General features: G+C 41.0%; 1 protein-coding gene across 2 annotated transcripts in view; it reads left to right on the top strand.

The window, feature by feature from the left end:
* The window catches only part of LOC126277914 (COMM domain-containing protein 8-like), a 63,339-nt gene that overhangs the window by 43,683 nt on the left and 1,390 nt on the right, over positions 1–18,266 (top strand). The window contains exons 1-3 of one of the 2 annotated variants that reach the window (XM_049977481.1): positions 8,543–8,937; positions 11,676–11,837; positions 14,659–14,811. In XM_049977481.1, coding sequence (XP_049833438.1) covers positions 8,740–8,937; positions 11,676–11,837; positions 14,659–14,811 — 513 coding nt within the window. In that variant the 5' untranslated portion in view covers positions 8,543–8,739. Of the gene's footprint in view, positions 1–8,542; positions 8,938–11,675; positions 11,838–14,658; positions 14,812–18,266 lie in introns of those variants that run through there. The other variant, XM_049977482.1, reaches the window with a different exon arrangement.

Genomic DNA, 18,266 nt, shown 5'->3' with positions numbered 1-18,266 from the left:
ATTAAAAGATCTTCATTATGTCACAAAAGAAACAAGACATCAGAGGATACTCCAAGAGCATCGGAATTTCCTGACCAATACTGAAATGTGCGCATTTAAAGTGCACATTCGTATGTCAAGATTCCCAGTGCAGTAGGCCTCGAACTGATAGTCAGCTTTTCTGTGAGGTTTTCGGGATGTAAATATTCTTGGAGTACCAGTATTGTATTATGTGGGTTCTTTATTATATAAGACTTACCAAGCGGGAAAGCGCCGGCAGACAGGCACATGAACAAAACACACAAACACACACACAGAATTACGAGCTTTCGCAACTGGCAGTTGCTTCGTCAGGAAAGAGGGAAGGAGAGGGAAAAATGAAAGGATGTGGGTTTTAAGGGAGAGGGTAAGGAGTCATTCCAATCCCGGGAGCGGAAAGACTTCCCTTAGGGGAAAAAAAGGGATAGGTGTACACTCGCACACACACACCCACACACATATCCATCCGCACATACACAGACACAAGCAGACATATTTAAAGGCAAAGAGTAAGGGCAGAGATGTCAGTCGAGGCGGAAGTACAGAGGCAAAGAAGTTGTTGAAAGACAGGTGAGGTATGAGCGGCGGCAACTTGAAATTAGCGGAGGTTGAGGCCTGGCGGATATCGAGAAGAGAGGATATACTGAAGGGCGAGTTCCCATCTCCGGAGTTCGGATAGGTTGGTGTTGGTGGGAAGTATCCAGATAACTCGGACGGTGTAACACTGTGCCAAGGTGTGCTGGCCGTGCATCAAGGCATGTTTAGCCACAGGGTGATCCTCATTACCAACAAACACTGTCTGCCTGTGTCCATTCATGCGAATGGACAGTTTGTTGCTGGTCATTCCCACATAGAAAGCGTCACAGTGCAGGCAGGTCAGTTGGTAAATCACGTGGGTGCTTTCACATGTGGCTCTCCCTTTGATCGTGTACACCTTCCGGGTTACAGGACTGGAGTAGGTGGTGGTGGGAGGGTGCATAGGACAGGTTTTACACCGGGGGCGGTTGCAAGGGTAGGAGCCAGAAGGTAGGGAAGGTGGTTTGGGGATTTCATAGGGATGAACCAAGAGGTTACGAAGGTTAGGTGGACGGCGGAAAGACACTCTTGGTGGAGTGGGGAGGATTTCATGAAGGATGGATCTCATTTCGGGGCAGGATTTTAGGAAGTCGTATCCCTGCTGGAGAGCCACATTCAAGGTCTGATCCAGTCCCGGGAAGTATTCTGTCACAAGTGGGGCACTTTTGGGGTTCTTCTGTGAGAGGTTCTGGGTTTGAGGGGATGAGGAAGTGGCTCTGGTTATCTGCTTCTGTACCAGGTTGGGAGGGTAGTTGCGGGATGCGAAAGCTGTTTTCCGGTTGTTGGTGTAATGGTCGAGGGATTCAGGACTGGAGCAGATTCGTTTCCCGCGAAGGCCTAGGCTGTAGGGAAGGGACCGTTTGATATGGAATGGGTGGCAGCTGTCATAATGGAGGTACTGTTGCTTGTTGGTGGGTTTGATGTGGACGGATGTGTGCAGCTGGCCATTGGACAGATGGAGGTCAACGTCTAGGAAAGTGGCATGGGATTTGGAGTAGGACCAGATGAATCTGATGGAACCAAAGGAGTTGAGGTTGGAGAGGAAATTCTGGAATTGTTCTTCACTGTGAGTCCAGATCATGAAGATGTCATCAATAAATCTGTACCAAACTTTGGGTTGGCAGGCTTGGGTAACCAAGAAGGCTTCCTCTAAGCGACCCATAAATAGGTTGGCATACGAGGGGGCCATCCTGGTACCCATGGCTGTTCCCTTTAATTGTTGGTATGTCTGGCCTTCAAAAGTGAAGAAGTTATGGGTCAGGATGAAGCTGGCTAAGGTGACGAGGAAAGAGGTTTTAGGTAGGGTGGCAGGTGATCGGCGTGAAAGGAAGTGCTCCATTGCAGCGAGGCCCTGGACGTGCGGGATATTCGTGTATAGGGAAGTGCCATCAATGGTTACAAGGATGGTTTCCGGGGGTAACAGACTGGGTACGGATTCCAGGCGTTCGAGAAAGTGGTTGGTGTCTTTGATGAAGGATGGGAGACTGCATGTAATGGGTTGAAGGTGTTGATCTACGTAGGCAGAGATACGTTCTGTGGGGGCTTGGTAACCAGCTACAATGGGGCGGCCAGGATGTTTGGGTTTGTGAATTTTAGGAAACAAACCCAAACATCCTGGCCGCCCCATTGTAGCTGGTTACCAAGCCCCCACAGAACGTATCTCTGCCTATGTAGATCAACACCTTCAACCCATTACATGCAGTCTCCCATCCTTCATCAAAGACACCAACCACTTTCTCGAACGCCTGGAATCCGTACCCAGTCTGTTACCCCCGGAAACCATCCTTGTAACCATTGATGGCACTTCCCTATACACGAATATCCCACACGTCCAGGGCCTCGCTGCAATGGAGCACTTCCTTTCACGCCGATCACCTGCCACCCTACCTAAAACCTCTTTCCTCGTCACCTTAGCCAGCTTCATCCTGACCCATAACTTCTTCACTTTTGAAGGCCAGACATACCAACAATTAAAGGGAACAGCCATGGGTACCAGGATGGCCCCCTCGTATGCCAACCTATTTATGGGTCGCTTAGAGGAAGCCTTATTGGTTACTCAAGCCTGCCAACCCAAAGTTTGGTACAGATTTATTGATGACATCTTCATGATCTGGACTCACAGTGAAGAACAACTCCAGAATTTCCTCTCCAACCTCAACTCCTTTGGTTCCATCAGATTCACCTGGTCCTACTCCAAATCCCATGCCACTTTCCTAGACGTTGACCTCCATCTGTCCAATGGCCAGCTGCACACATCCGTCCACATCAAACCCACCAACAAGCAACAGTACCTCCATTATGACAGCTGCCACCCATTCCATATCAAACGGTCCCTTCCCTACAGCCTAGGCCTTCGTGGCAAACGAATCTGCTCCAGTCCTGAATCCCTCGACCATTACACCAACAACCTGAAAACAGCTTTCGCATCCCGCAACTACCCTCCCAACCTGGTACAGAAGCAGATAACCAGAGCCTCTTCCTCATCCCCTCAAACCCAGAACCTCTCACAGAAGAACCCCAAAAGTGCCCCACTTGTGACAGAATACTTCCCGGGACTGGATCAGACCTTGAATGTGGCTCTCCAGCAGGGATACGACTTCCTAAAATCCTGCCCCGAAATGAGATCCATCCTTCATGAAATCCTCCCCACTCCACCAAGAGTGTCTTTCCGCCGTCCACCTAACCTTCTTAACCTCTTGGTTCATCCCTATGAAATCCCCAAACCACCTTCCCTACCTTCTGGCTCCTACCCTTGCAACCGCCCCCGGTGTAAAACCTGTCCTATGCACCCTCCCACCACCACCTACTCCAGTCCTGTAACCCAGAAGGTGTACACGATCAAAGGGAGAGCCACATGTGAAAGCACCCACGTGATTTACCAACTGACCTGCCTGCACTGTGACGCTTTCTATGTGGGAATGACCAGCAACAAACTGTCCATTCGCATGAATGGACACAGGCAGACAGTGTTTGTTGGTAATGAGGATCACCCTGTGGCTAAACATGCCTTGATGCACGGCCAGCACACCTTGGCACAGTGTTACACCGTCCGAGTTATCTGGATACTTCCCACCAACACCAACCTATCCGAACTCCGGAGATGGGAACTCGCCCTTCAGTATATCCTCTCTTCTCGATATCCGCCAGGCCTCAACCTCCGCTAATTTCAAGTTGCCGCCGCTCATACCTCACCTGTCTTTCAACAACTTCTTTGCCTCTGTACTTCCGCCTCGACTGACATCTCTGCCCTTACTCCTTGCCTTTAAATATGTCTGCTTGTGTCTGTGTATGTGCGGATGGATATGTGTGTGGGTGTGTGTGTGCGAGTGTACACCTATCCCTTTTTTTCCCCTAAGGGAAGTCTTTCCGCTCCCGGGATTGGAATGACTCCTTACCCTCTCCCTTAAAACCCACATCCTTTCATTTTTCCCTCTCCTTCCCTCTTTCCTGACGAAGCAACTGCCAGTTGCGAAAGCTCGTAATTCTGTGTGTGTGTGTTTGTGTGTTTTGTTCATGTGCCTGTCTGCCGGCGCTTTCCCGCTTGGTAATTCTTGGAATCTTTGTTTTTAATATATTTTTCCCATGTGGAAGTTTCTTTCTATTTTATATATATATATATATAAAGATTCCAAGACTTACCAAGCGGGAAAGCGCCGGCAGACAGGCACATGAACAAAACACACAAACACACACACATAATTACGAGCTTTCGCAACTGGCAGTTGCTTCGTCAGGAAAGAGGGAAGGAGAGGGAAAAATGAAAGGATGTGGGTTTTAAGGGAGAGGGTAAGGAGTCATTCCAATCCCGGGAGCGGAAAGACTTCCCTTAGGGGAAAAAAAGGACAGGTGTACACTCGCGCGCACACACACACACATATCCATCCGCACATACACAGACACAAGCAGACATATTTCAATGTGTGTGTGTGCGAGTGTACACCTGTCCTTTTTTTCCCCTAAGGGAAGTCTTTCCGCTCCCGGGATTGGAATGACTCCTTACCCTCTCCCTTAAAACCCACATCCTTTCATTTTTCCCTCTCCTTCCCTCTTTCCTGACGAAGCAACTGCCAGTTGCGAAAGCTCGTAATTCTGTGTGTGTGTTCGTGTGTTTTGTTCATGTGCCTGTCTGCCGGCGCTTTCCCGCTTGGTAAGTCTTGGAATCTTTGTTTTAAATATTTTTCCCATGTGGAAGTTTCTTTCTATATATAATGTGCTAGAAGAAGAAAACGTTCACTTGAAATTTCAAAGCTTATTAGCCGGTTAACTTAACTAACTCTGCCAGAATCATCGGTTTAGTTATCCCACGATTATTCTCCGGTTAGACATTGTTACATATTCGTTCAACGCGTTTTCCGCGCTACTTCAGAATAGAACTTGAGTGTCTGCTAGTCGGGGACCATACAATTGGCCCTTACAAGTCAGCAACCTGGCCAAAAATTTTCTATCAAAATTTCATTTTCTTGGATACCCCAAGAAGATAATACGTAATCTTTCTTACCTTGTTTATTTCCACTCTGGTACTCTGAATCTATGGATTTCTCTAGTAATTACAACAACACTGATCATTCGCAAACCCAATCAACCGCATAATGAGACAGCACTTGGCATTCATCCGTTCGGCTTTACTCTGCTCAGCTCGTATAGCCCCTTTTGTCTGCAGGCATGTTTGTTTCTTGATTCCCCTGGCAGAGACATCACGTACATTATGCACGCATTCACAAATCAACTTATGATTTATTAAGAAATCAACTTAAAATGTGTTCAAAAATCGACAGGGATGCGTTTCAAAGTTATTTGAATAATCAATAGACCAATGTGCCGTGGATGCTAGGCACTTTGCAAAACATTACAGGCATGTATATTGCTAAGTTAGAGTTTCCCAATCACAAATAGAAAAGGTCTTACCTGTTTTGTAAACTAACGTGGTCTCAGCTCAGGAGAAACTTATAACAGAAAGCTTGGATTAGTTCTGAAATGCTCTCTCATGATTATCACAAACAGCAACCGCTGACTGCACAGTGAGATACTGATTTTGTATTATTGAAGAATGCTTCTCTACGCAGTAGAACGTGCAATTGGCTGACAGTGTACACTGTTTTAGGACATACAGTCAATGAAAATTGGCACTGATGCCTTTCATCTTCAACTGTGTGTGGGTTTGTATCAGCCCACACATAATGGGGAACGTGTTGTCATATGTTTACCGCATTCTGTAAGTCATTCGAAACAGTGTAGAGCCTGCAGTAGAAGAGATATGATTCACAGTAGTGAAGATCAACAAATGTTCGTAGCTCTTAGGTTATGCATTTTAGAGACTGCGTTTACTTGGTTTGGTCCATATTACCACCTCTTAAAACATGAAATACTTCATGTTTTTACATTCCCAGATTTTGTGTTTCCCTGCCATTTATGTTATTTTCTGTTATTCCCATCATGAGGCCCATTTCCCAATAAATAGTTTTCTGGTTATTAAAAGTTGGTTGGGTGTGTAAAAATAATATAATGTTTGTTCATAATATTCACTGCTCATGCTGTGATCTCAGTTGAATTTAAATTAACAGTTGGAAGAATTAAAAAAGTTTCTTATGTTCAACTCTTGTAGAGTTGGTCAAATTTAGCGAAAGCTTCATAGAACAAACCTAACAGTAGTGTCTCACAGTTGTATTGGGTAATAACTGCGAATTGTTGTTTCAACTGATATCGCTTAAATTTGGAGTATGCTTGTCCCGAGCAGGGCCACGCCAATTCAGACAAGATACATAGGCTGCACCTGCTTCAGAACATAGCTTTTTGGTGAGTGTTTTACATCCCATTTTTCATTAAGATTTCTGTTTTGTCCATGAAGCAGCTGTCTCACAATTCCTCCGGTGATGCAAGACAGTAGTTACCAATTTTTATCTTTCCTGTAGCATGTTTTGAAACTGGTCCACCTGTAGCCTCGAGGCGTCTAAAAGGAACAAACCCTGGAAGTCCAGAGCCCCTTGTGGCCACTAAGGGTTTGAGACCACTCATTTATCATTTCAACCTCTCTCTTTCAAGTCATAACTATCACAATAATCATCAGTCACTAACCAATTACTGTCATGCTCTTCAGCTGTCATGGCACATGTAGTCTGGTATTTGAATGTTGTCATAACAACAGTATTGATCCACCATTAGATGGTAAAACTAAGATTTCTCTCCAGTTTGAGCCAAGTTAAATACGACTTGATCAATGTTTTCTGTTCTTACACTGAGGAATCTGTAACCCAATATGTTGGATTGCAGTCAACACTTAAAAATGACTAGTGCTTTAATGCTGACAACATATTAACTGTACACTATGTTCTCTATTTTTTATTAGTGCTCTAGACCTATTTCAAATTTGTTTCAGCACTCTGATGAAAAGCATAAAATATTCATATTTGTGCACAGTAATATCATGTAAAATAACCCGTTGTTCTGGAAAACTTCATGTTATTGTGAGTTGCAAAAAGGAGAGATCTGTGTGAAAATGTAGGATTTATAGTTTATCATGAGCCTATAATTAACAAAGTTAGTATACTGGTACCCAGATCAAGTCACTGCATGTGCATGCCAAACTCAATATAGGAGTTGGCAGTTCTTGTTCCTGTGAACGAACACAAACTTGAGCTCCATGCCTCACACTGAAGCAGTCACAATTATTAGAAATGTCAGTATGGTCAATGGAGAATGCAGTGATACTGTAGAATATTTGTGTTATTATTCTGTCTTGATCACAAAACATATTTACAATCTAGATGGAAAAATATAACTAATCATGACAAAATAGAGAAGGGTTTAAAGGGATAAGCACATGGAATAATGGCATACTTCTCTTGTACTAAGAGCTCTTGTGCAAGGGCTTGGCAACCACAGAGGAAATTTCTCTTTGGTTGGGCTTCAAGCCAGCTTTTTCACACCAGTAACACCCGTACCAGCACCTCAAGAAAAGTGATACGCATACACTGCACAGGCCAAGTTTTATACATCCTTTGGTGGTAATTGACTTTTATCATTTTATCTAAAATGTACAAGGAGCCAGTGAGTCCATCTATAGTTTGCTTCAGAAATAAGCTATGATAAGTTTTGTCAGAAGAACTAGCCTAGAACACAAGGCTTCTAGAAAAATTAAAATTGGTTCTCTGATAAAATACAGTATATGCAATTCAGTACTGCATAAGCCCTGGCCTTATAACTAGAATGTTCTCTGGATCATTCACATAATACATCATAATGATATGGAATGAGTAATTTTACTTTTGCATTGCAAATTAATGTGTAAATATACTGTATTTACTCAAATCTAAGCCACACCTGGAAAATCACGACTCGAAACCAAGGAAAAAAAAATTTCCCGAATCTAAGCCGCACCTGAAATTTGTACTCGAAATTCAAGGGGAGAAAGAAGTTTTAGGCTGCACCACCAAATCGAAACAAAGTTGGTCCATTGTAATATGAGACACAATTTAGGTCGAATGAATGACGATGTAGCTACAGTAGTTTGGTTCGAGTCGTAAGCTTAGCAGTTAAGCTTTACCAGGTAGCCATTGCTAAGCGTCAGGCACTCCATCCATTTTTATACGGGTACCCTTCCTTTTTCACGTGCTTCGTCTGGTTTGAATTGATTGCTTACTTTTCTTTGATCTGAGAAGTGCCGTTCTCTTTGTTATAGGTGTTTACATCACTCTAAGCTGAAAATGCATTACTGTACTGTGTCATGCATTGTTTGTCGCATTCTGATAATAGTGTTTACGGCCTGTCGGCAAGAGACTGCTATTTGTTGTTACTTACACTGCTGCTTTCTTTGATAACGATCAACAAGAACGAAAAAAATAGACTGTGTATGATAGATGATGTTCTGGACGAGAGTTTAGCGAAACTTTTTCTCCGTTTGAAAATCTTTGCAGGCGCCTCTTTTGTACATTAAATTCTGCCCAGAAATTAGAGTCATCTTAGATTTAAAAATCTAGTCAATTTCCATGCTTCATTTCTGACTGTATCACTATAAGGCATAAGAATAATACGAATATAAACATGATATGATATGTATATTCTTCCGCGTTTGCTGTTGTCTCACTCTAGTTTCGTAGTTTATTAGGCAGACAGGATTTAAATGAGCTAGCAGTAAACACGAAACAATACATGGCAGAACGTTTATATTCATATTATTCTTGTGGTGAAGAGAATGCTGCATGTGATTCACAATTCATAAAAGTTCCTATTAGCAACCATCTCTTCTCACAAATTGGAAAAAATTCAGAACATAGAGTTCGCCATATTGACAAACATCCATCCGCGTGTGTGTGCTCGAGTGTATACGTGCCCTTTTTTCCCCCTAAGGTAAGTCTTTCCGCTCCCGGGACTGGAATTACTCCTTACCCTCTCCCTTAAAACCCACATCCTTTTGTCTTTCCCTCTTTCCTGATGAAGCAACCATGGGTTGCGAAAACTTGAACATTTGTGGTGTTTGTGTGTTTTTTATTTTTTATTTTATTGTGTCTATCAACATACCAGCACTTTCTCATTTGGTAAGTTAAAGCATCTTTGTTTTTTATATATATTTTTCCACGTGGAATGTTTCTCTTGAGACTTGAATGTCAAGCTACTTTTTTTATCTTTCTCTCTTTGCACAATTATTTATGCTTAAGACAGTAATGTATATGACCAGTATGTTGCCACATTTTTCACTGAGAAAGCATACTATAATTGTAAATTTGACTCTCTTCACTCTTTAGCAAGGGTATGCAATTGTGATTCACAGAACATGCCACTGACTAATTAGAATATATAAACGTTATTTACAAACTCAGTTAAATGTTTCTCATTAATCTGTTCAGTGGATGTTGCAGTATCAACTCCCTTATTTTCAGAAGCTTCTTGAACACTGTCCACTAGTCTCAGAGTGTCTGCAAGGCCATAATTCTGACATTTTGGGTGCCTCTTCCTAATGTTTACAATTCATGTTCCTTCAGATGATTGCAAAATCAACTGGACATCATAACTTCCACATGAAAAATACTATATCAGTTTGGACAACTGAATGGGAACACTATTCCAAGCATTAGAGTGAATAAAATGGTGTTGTAAATGCACACTTACAGGTATACTGCAGTTAGCCCATTCCGGGAATAGCTACTCTTGGCTTCACCTTGTGATTGAACAAATGGTCATATGGGCACTGAAGACAAAGATGTTTAGTGCTCAGAATGAGTCTATTCATCATGACTTCTGTCACATGTATCTTCATCATAGTTTTTCACCGTACAGCATAAAACTTCAATCTTCACATTAAATATGTTCATCTGGCTGCAACTGACAAATCAGCTTCAGCCTGTGCATTCAGCATGAGCTGTTGCTTCTTAGTATGTGCGTCCATGTGCATTCATCTGCTCCTAATACACACTTAGTTTGTATAGTGATCAATTTAATGAACTTTTGGGACACATTTTGTACATGTAAAGCTGTCTGGTAATTCACACAATAGAAACTCCAGGTAGGAATATCAACAATGTACGAAAAAAGACATTAAGTTGCAGGCAGACACAATTAAAAGAGACACAAAGCTTTCAGCCACAGCCTTCATCAGATAAGAGAAAAACACACTACTCATATACACAAGCCAGCACACCTCATGAACACATTACTGCCAACTCCAGAAGCTCAGCCCAAGCTGCTGGAGTTGGCAGTCATGTGTGCATGAGGTGTGCTTGCTTCTGTGGTTAAATGATGTCTGTTTCTCTTATCTGACGAAGACAGTGGCCAAAAGCTTTATGCAAGTGTCTTTTAACTGTCAAACAATGGAAAATCTAGGATGGAATGTAACAATATTAGAGAAGGAAAGTTGCTACTCACCACATAGTGGAGTCGCGATAGGCAGAACGAAGAGATTCACACAATTATAGCTCTTGGGGTGCACACACACACACACACACACACACACACACACACACACACACAGAGAGAGAGAGAGAGAGAGAGAGAGAGAGAGAGAGAGAGAATGCAAACACAACTTGCACACGTTTGCTGTCTCAGACAACTGAAACCCACTGCGAGCAGCAGCACCAGTGCATGATAGAAGTGGCGACCGGGTGGGAGTAAGGAGGAGGCTGGGGCAGAGGGAGGGAGGGGTAGGTTCGTTGGGGTGGCTGACAGTGAAATGCTGCAGTTTAGACGAATGTCAGGAGAGAAGGGGGTGGGGGGTAAGTAGCAGAAAGGAGAGAAATTGAAAGACTGGGTGTGGTGGTGAAATGACAGCTGTGTAGTGCTGGAATGGGAACAGGGAGGAGGCTGGATGTGTGAGGACAGTGACTAATGAAGGCTGAAGCCAGGAGGGTTACGGGAATGTTACGGGGATGTATTGCAGGGAAAGTTCCCACCTGCGCAATTCAGAAAAGCTGGTGATGGTGTGGAGAATCCATATGGCACAGGCTGTGAAGTAGTCATTGAGATGAGAGATATCATGTTTGGCAGCGTGTTCAGCTATTGGTAACCATTCATGTGGACAGACAGCTTGTTGGTTGTCATCCCTACATAGAATGGAGCACAGTGGTGGTGGCTTGTAAATCACATGGCTGGTTTCACAGATAGCTCTGCCTTTGATGGGATAGGTGATATTAGTGACCGGACTGGAGTAGGTGGTGGTAGGAGGATGTATGGGACTGGTCTTGCATCTAGGCCTATTACAGTGGTTATGTCCTGCCCACTATTCTTCCCACCCCTCCTACAGTGGTATTCCACCATCCACCGAACCTACAAAATATACTCATCCATCCTTACACAACCCCTGCTCCCAATCCCTTACCTCCTGTGTGTAGGGCTCCCAATCCCTTACCTCCTGTGTGTAGGGGCTACTGCTGACAAAGGCCTTAATGGCCAAAAGCTATAATTGTGTGAATCTTTTTGTTGTGCCTATCGCAACTCAGCATCTCCGCTATATGGTGAGTAGCAACATTCCTTCTCTAATATTGTCTTTTAATTGTGTCTGTTCGCAACTTAATGTGTCTTCTTTACGGTAAGTAGCAATCTGTCTTTTTCTACATTATTTGTTAATTCATTATTAATACATATATGATTTTCAGGTCCTTCATTCCTGTGCAGATGAGCTATGTGGCAGAAATGCAATGAAATATGAAGCTGTTAAGGCATCAACTGACTGGACAGCAGAAGAACACAGTTGTATCTGTAATGAAATAAAGAAATTATTTTCAGAAGTTGTTGGTAATTCACTTGGAAATGAAATGGTAAAATTGTGTAAAAAATGGAATGTGTTTTACATTTTTAAGTGTAGTTCTAAGCGTACTAACTTTCATGTGAGACTTTTGAATTTCACTTGAATATTGTTTTTCACTAATGCATTTGTATATATTCCTTTTTTCCTTGTGTATTGCAAGGATCATCTGATTAGTCATAGTTGGACTGAAAAACTTCAGAATATTGGCTGTATTTTTTGCTACAAAAAGGCAATAAAATTAATATTTTAAAAATATATTAAAAACAAAGATTCCAAGACTTACCAAGCGGGAAAATGCCGGCAGACAGGCACAATGAACAAAACACACAAACACACACACAGAATTACTAGCTTTCGCAACTGATGGTTGCTTCTTCAGGAAGGAGAGGGAAAGACGAAAGGATGTGGGTTTTAAGGGAGAGGGTAAGGAGTCATTCCAATCCCGGGAGCGGAAAGACTTCCCTTAGGGGGAAAAAAGGACAGGTGTGCGGAAGGATATGTGTGTGTGTGTGTGTGTGTGTGTGTGTGTGTGTGTGTGTGTGTGTGTGTGCGCACCTGTCCTTTTTTTACCCCCTAAGGGAAGTCTTTCCGCTCCCGGGATTGGAATGACTCCTTACCCTCTCCCTTAAAACCCACATCCTTTCGTCTTTCCCTCTCCTTCCTGAAGAAGCAACCATCGGTTGCGAAAGCTAGTAATTCTGTGTGTGTGTTTTGTTCATGTGCCTGTCTGCCGGCGCTTTCCCGCTTGGTAAGTCTTGGAATCTTTGTTTTTAATATAAAATCAATTGCGTATTTATTTCTAAAACTGATCAGGAATAATGTAAGGTAGAGCAGAATTATCACAAAAATCTTTCATTTTTATACTCACTATGCAGAAAATTTACTCTCTCTATTGTATTCATGCCTAATGATGATAATTCTATGAAATCTTTTAGCACAAATACAATACAATAGATTCCTCTGGCCGTTAGTAGTAGTGTCCGATGCCTTTAGTAGTGGTGTCCGATAGTTGATTTCTGAAAGGAACAGCTCACTGTCACTGTTTATCATGTCTTGTCATATTTTATTTATTTACTGATTTGTAAAAACCTGTCTTTCTGCTTGTCTGAAGCAGGTCGTACAATATGCTTGATACAGGCATTATCCTCTGCATAATCTTTTTTCTTTAATTGATACCTTAAGAATAAGTGTGTTCAAAAATGCCAGTCTTAGTTAATTTGGAATAAATTTAATTAATACAACAAAAATGTAAAGTGATAAGCTTCGTTTAGAATCTATATATGTATGGAATTTGGTTTATGTATTTTGGTTTGTAGTATGTCTTGAGTTTGACTGCTTATAATAGAAAAATCTTCTAAACTTATAGTTACATTTACATTTTCTATAGGTGTTGCCCCTAAATTACACTATTTGGAGAATGCAGCATGAATAGCTCTTTGATTAGTGTGTGGTTCAGTATGTCTTGAGTCACAGCAGTTCCGTATATACATAATCCCATTTGCATAATACTTTTCTATGTTTCACTTAACATTATACTATAAGTAACTCTACAAATACTGTGCAACTTGGAAAAATCTTGAGTCCTCACCAGTATATGAAGATTAAACATACTATAGCTGAGTGAGGTGGCACTGTAGTAATACACTGGACTTGTAATCGGGACGGGCGACTATTATAATACCCATGTGGCCATCCAAATTTACATTTCCCTCAATTTCTGTAAATCATTTATGGTGAATCCTAGGATGATTCCCTACTCCATTCTTCCCCAACATGAGCTGGTGCTCTGTCTCTTAAAGACCTTAATGGGATGTCAAAATTTAATCTTCCTTCCATCTAAATAGTTGCATATTGCTTTAATAATAGTTATTAATGTGTTATTGCTAACCTAAATTACAATTACACATGCTACTGTTGCAGAGACTGTAAGATCTCCTTCTGATACCTTTTCTGTTAGCTGATATTAGCACTACTCTTGCTGCATTCACTCCTTCGAGACACACATCTTTCTCATCATCGGAATCTACGTTATAACTCGCCTCCTCTGTTCTATTAACATCTCTCCGACCTGCTTCTCTTTCACTGTTGTTGGTATTGCTTATAAACTTTTTTTAGTTCATTCCTGGATATGTTGAGTAAAGAAAATTATTTTAGCAGGTCAATGCCTTCTAATTTCCACTTTGAGAGAGCACAAGAGATTATCAGGAAACCACCTTCTCAGCAGATCTTGAACTTCAACAGTTACAAAACACTGGTGGTCATTCCATGTAGATATTGGGGATACAGTCCATGCCCTGTCCATTCAATTCATTTGCGCTCAGATAACCTTGAGCGCCCATAATCTCCACAATTCATTTGCAGTACCTCTCGGATGTTCTATGCTTACACTGACACAAACCTGTTGCCATTCGTCATGTGTTCAGCTTCATTATGTGACATTGTTTATTCTGGAAAGTGCACACTCTCTCTAAATTATAAAGCCAAAACCAATATGTTGCAGCCAGAACATCATCAGAGTGTATTCCCCAAATGACGAGGGGAGCCTCTGTCTGCGATGGTGCCTCTGTGTCATGCTCTCTAGATCATTCATCAGCAACTGATACAATTTTTGTTTGAAGATTGCAATTTTACACCAGCATTTTTCATTAATTTTTGCAGTAGAGATTGAGAACTAGTAGTCAGTAACATTAATTCACATTTCTGCTTGTGATCTAGAAAAGGAAAATTAAAGTGTTTGCAGATAATTATTAAATATTATGTCCAATCATTGTTCTATGTATTATCTGTCTCTTCAGTTACTGGGTTTAGAGTAATGTGACTGTATATTTCAGGTACTTGCAAATGCACCAGAGTTGGATGCGTCCCATCGGAAGTGTCTTCTAGATTGCTTAGACATACACAGGAAAGATATCAAGAGAACTTTAATTGCAGATTTAGCTTCCATATCAGGCCCAGTACTGAAGGATTTTGACTGGAAACTAAAGGTCTCTATTATTAGTTACATTTTCTATTATCTTGTTGAAAATGTGCAAAAGTCAACATAACCAGTTTTGAAGAGCCTCATTTTGTGGTGCAACATATTATGTTCCTGATATACGCAGTCATAACATATGGTACAAATATAGCTTTCCAGAATTTTAGATACATGTGCACTGAAGATGTAGCTGTGCAGTTAAATAATAAGGTAATACATAATTCTTCTTGGGCACCAAACGCTACATCAGAATTCTCAATAGATGCTACAGTTCACGTAAGAAATGGAAAATGTGATTTCAAGGATGTGATATAGCTATAATTACAAGGTGAGGTCACAAATCTCTGAAATCCATCTGAAAATGAATGTTTAAATCATAAACTCGTTAAGACAACTTTTGATTAAAAAGTTTCATATTTACCTCATACTAGGGTGCACGGTGCTTTGAAGACATGTTACTTTTGTGCAGCTCATTAAAAAGTGTAGACTGAATGCACTCTCTATTTAGTGATTAAACTTCTGTAAACACCTTACTTTATGTCTTATCAGCATTAATAATGGCGATAAATACTTTTGGCACAGCAGAATGGGCACTAAAATTTTGCAGGAGATCGCAAGAATTGCAAGAAGAGAATCAAACTGAAACATTGATAGCATGACAACTTTTAGCTAAAGAAACAGTTAGCAGATTTAACTAACTGATCAGGATAAAATATAAGATGAGGGTGAGGGTGATATTGTATCAGTGTTAATAGTTCCAAAAAAATTAGATGATGTATTTGTGGCACTACTATCACGAGACTAGTTATGGTAAATTCAGTGTTTGTATTTTGTAGGTCATATGAGAATGTTATGTTTATTAAGATTATTCAGTGTTATAAATGAGACTTATACTGATATTGTGATACTTTTTTGCAAAGAAAAATTCTATTTGTGACTAGTAAAATGGTCATTTGATGTTAATTTTTAGATCAGAAAATCATCTTTAATATAATAATGCTTGTAGCAGGGTTGGGTTTGGCAGGTGAGGGCGGCAGGGAGGAGGATCATTTTCATCACACCTGCAGTAGACTTAATTCTACACATCCTGGTGAAAGAAGCCGTAAACCTCTGGCATCTCATCCATTACTGGCTGCTTTTTATATGGTGAAGATGAGATATTTGAGCTGGGAGTTGACTTGCAGTATTTGCTGATCCGTCTCTTCTGTAGCAATCACTGTTACACATAAAACACCATGGGTTGCAGAGAACGCATGTTTTGGATTCAGTACCTGCATTCTGAAGACAGTACAAATAAAACACTATCATCTTCATAGTAGGCACCAAAGTCAGAGTCAAGATGACATTTTTTCATATACTGTATTTACTCAAATCTAAGCCGCACTTTTTTTCCACTTTGCAATCCAAAAAACCGCCTGCAGCTTAGAATTGTGTGCAAAGTAAGTAGAAGTTGTGAAAAATGTTGGTAGGTGCTGCCACAACTAACTTCTGCTGTCAAATATATGTAGTGCTACACAGGCATGCTTTGCAGGCACAAAGATACTGGTGCCAAAACCTCTGCATCAGTAAATAAATTAAAAAAGTAAGTAGATGATGAGCTTTTTTCTCTCCGAGTTTTGACCACTGCATTTTCATACATTATCCAATGAAGTAAATTGAAATTCCGTACTGTTCATCTTCGAATGTAGCAGCTTTTTAAATATTCGTAGCAACAAAAATAAATTTCTTTACACAAAAATACCAGCAATGCACAAGGCTTTTGGATTGTTGCACGAGTTGATACGCTGGGGCTCATTAAGATTTCACGTAGCGGCACTTATTGCTTCGTGGAATTTTGTGAAGTGCTTGTTGGTGTTAGTGAACCACAATGAAGCGCTTTCATTATAGTGCCAAATTCAAGAGGGGAGTTATTTCTTTTGCAGAACAAAGTTTTAATCGTGCTGCAAGTCTGCGATACGGGATTGATGAGAGCAATGTCAGGCAATGGTGACTGCAGAGAGACAAATTATTTGAATGTTGAAGTAGGAGGAAAGCATTTAGTGAGCCAAATTGTGGCTGATGTCTTGCACTAGAAGTGATTTTAAATGAATAACACAATTCTTCTGTTTTTTATTGTAAGCGGCAGTAGTGTGCACAAAAGCAAGCCATGCTGCGAGTGGCGACAAGTCATAAACACTCATTATCAGAATGCAACAAACAATGCATCATATAAACACCTATAACAAAGAGAACGGCACTTATCAGATCAAAGCAAAATAAGCGATTGATTCAAACCAGACGAAGCACGTGAAAAAGGATGGAGCGCCTGACACATAGCAATGGCTATCTGGTAAAGCTTAACTGCTGTAGCTGTATCTTCATCCATTTGACCTAAATTGTGTCTCATGCTGCAATCGACCAACTTTGTTTAGATTTGGAGCTGCGGTCTAAAACTTTTCTCTCCCCTTGAATTTCGAATCTCAAATTTCAAGTGTGGCTTAGGTTCAGGAAATGTTTTTATCCTTGATTTTGAGTCTCATTTTTCAGGTGGTTTTGATTCGAGTAAATACACTAGATCCTATTTATTCAGACTTTTTGTTGCCTGAAAAGGAGATCTAAATAAGTACTGTGTATGTGGAATAATTGTGCCTTCATTTAAAGAGCTTTCAGTTTCATTATGAGAGCAATGTACAAGACTGCAATTACGTGCTGAAATTAAATATCTGTTACCATGCAGTCTTATGGAGGTTTTGCTGAGCTGTTACTCAACCTGTAAAAAGATCAGGTCAGCTCAGCTCAGGTATCAACAAAAAATCATAAAGGGGTAAAGCAGAAGTATGCCTAATAATGAATAAGAAAATACAAATGCAGACAGCTACTATGAACAGGCTAGTGAATGCATTATAGTAGGTAAGATAGGCAAAAAGCCAACACCCACCACAGTAGTACAAGTTTAGACACCAACTAGCTTTGAAAATTAGGATGAGGTAGAAGGAATGGGTGATGAAATAAAGTAAATTATTCAGATGGTTAAAGGAGATGAAAATTTAATTGTAATGAGTGACTAGGATTCAGTAGGAAAAGGAAAAATATTACAAATGGACCGGGGGGGGGGGGGGGGGGGGGGGGCAGCCACATTTTAGAAGTTTGCACAGAGCATAATTTAATTATAGCAAACATTTGGTGTTAGTACAATTACTGATAGTCTTGGGAGAGCCAGCCCCGATAAAGCTCTACCATCGGGTGCGCAAGATGTATGAGACAGGCAAAATACCCTCAGGCTTCAAGAAGAATATAGTAATTCCAATCTGAAAGAAAGCAGGTGTTGACAGATTTGAAAATTACTGAACTATCGGTTTAGTGAGCCACGGCTGCAAACTACTAACAAGAATTCTTGACAGACGAATGGAAGAACTGGTAGAAGCCAACTTCGGGGAATATAGTTTGGATTCTGCAGAAATGTTGGAACACATGAGGCAATACTGA

Source organism: Schistocerca gregaria, chromosome 6 (genome assembly GCF_023897955.1).
Source record: "Schistocerca gregaria isolate iqSchGreg1 chromosome 6, iqSchGreg1.2, whole genome shotgun sequence".
Lineage (NCBI taxonomy): Eukaryota > Metazoa > Arthropoda > Insecta > Orthoptera > Acrididae > Schistocerca > Schistocerca gregaria.
This window is presented reverse-complemented; position numbering and strand designations above follow the sequence as displayed.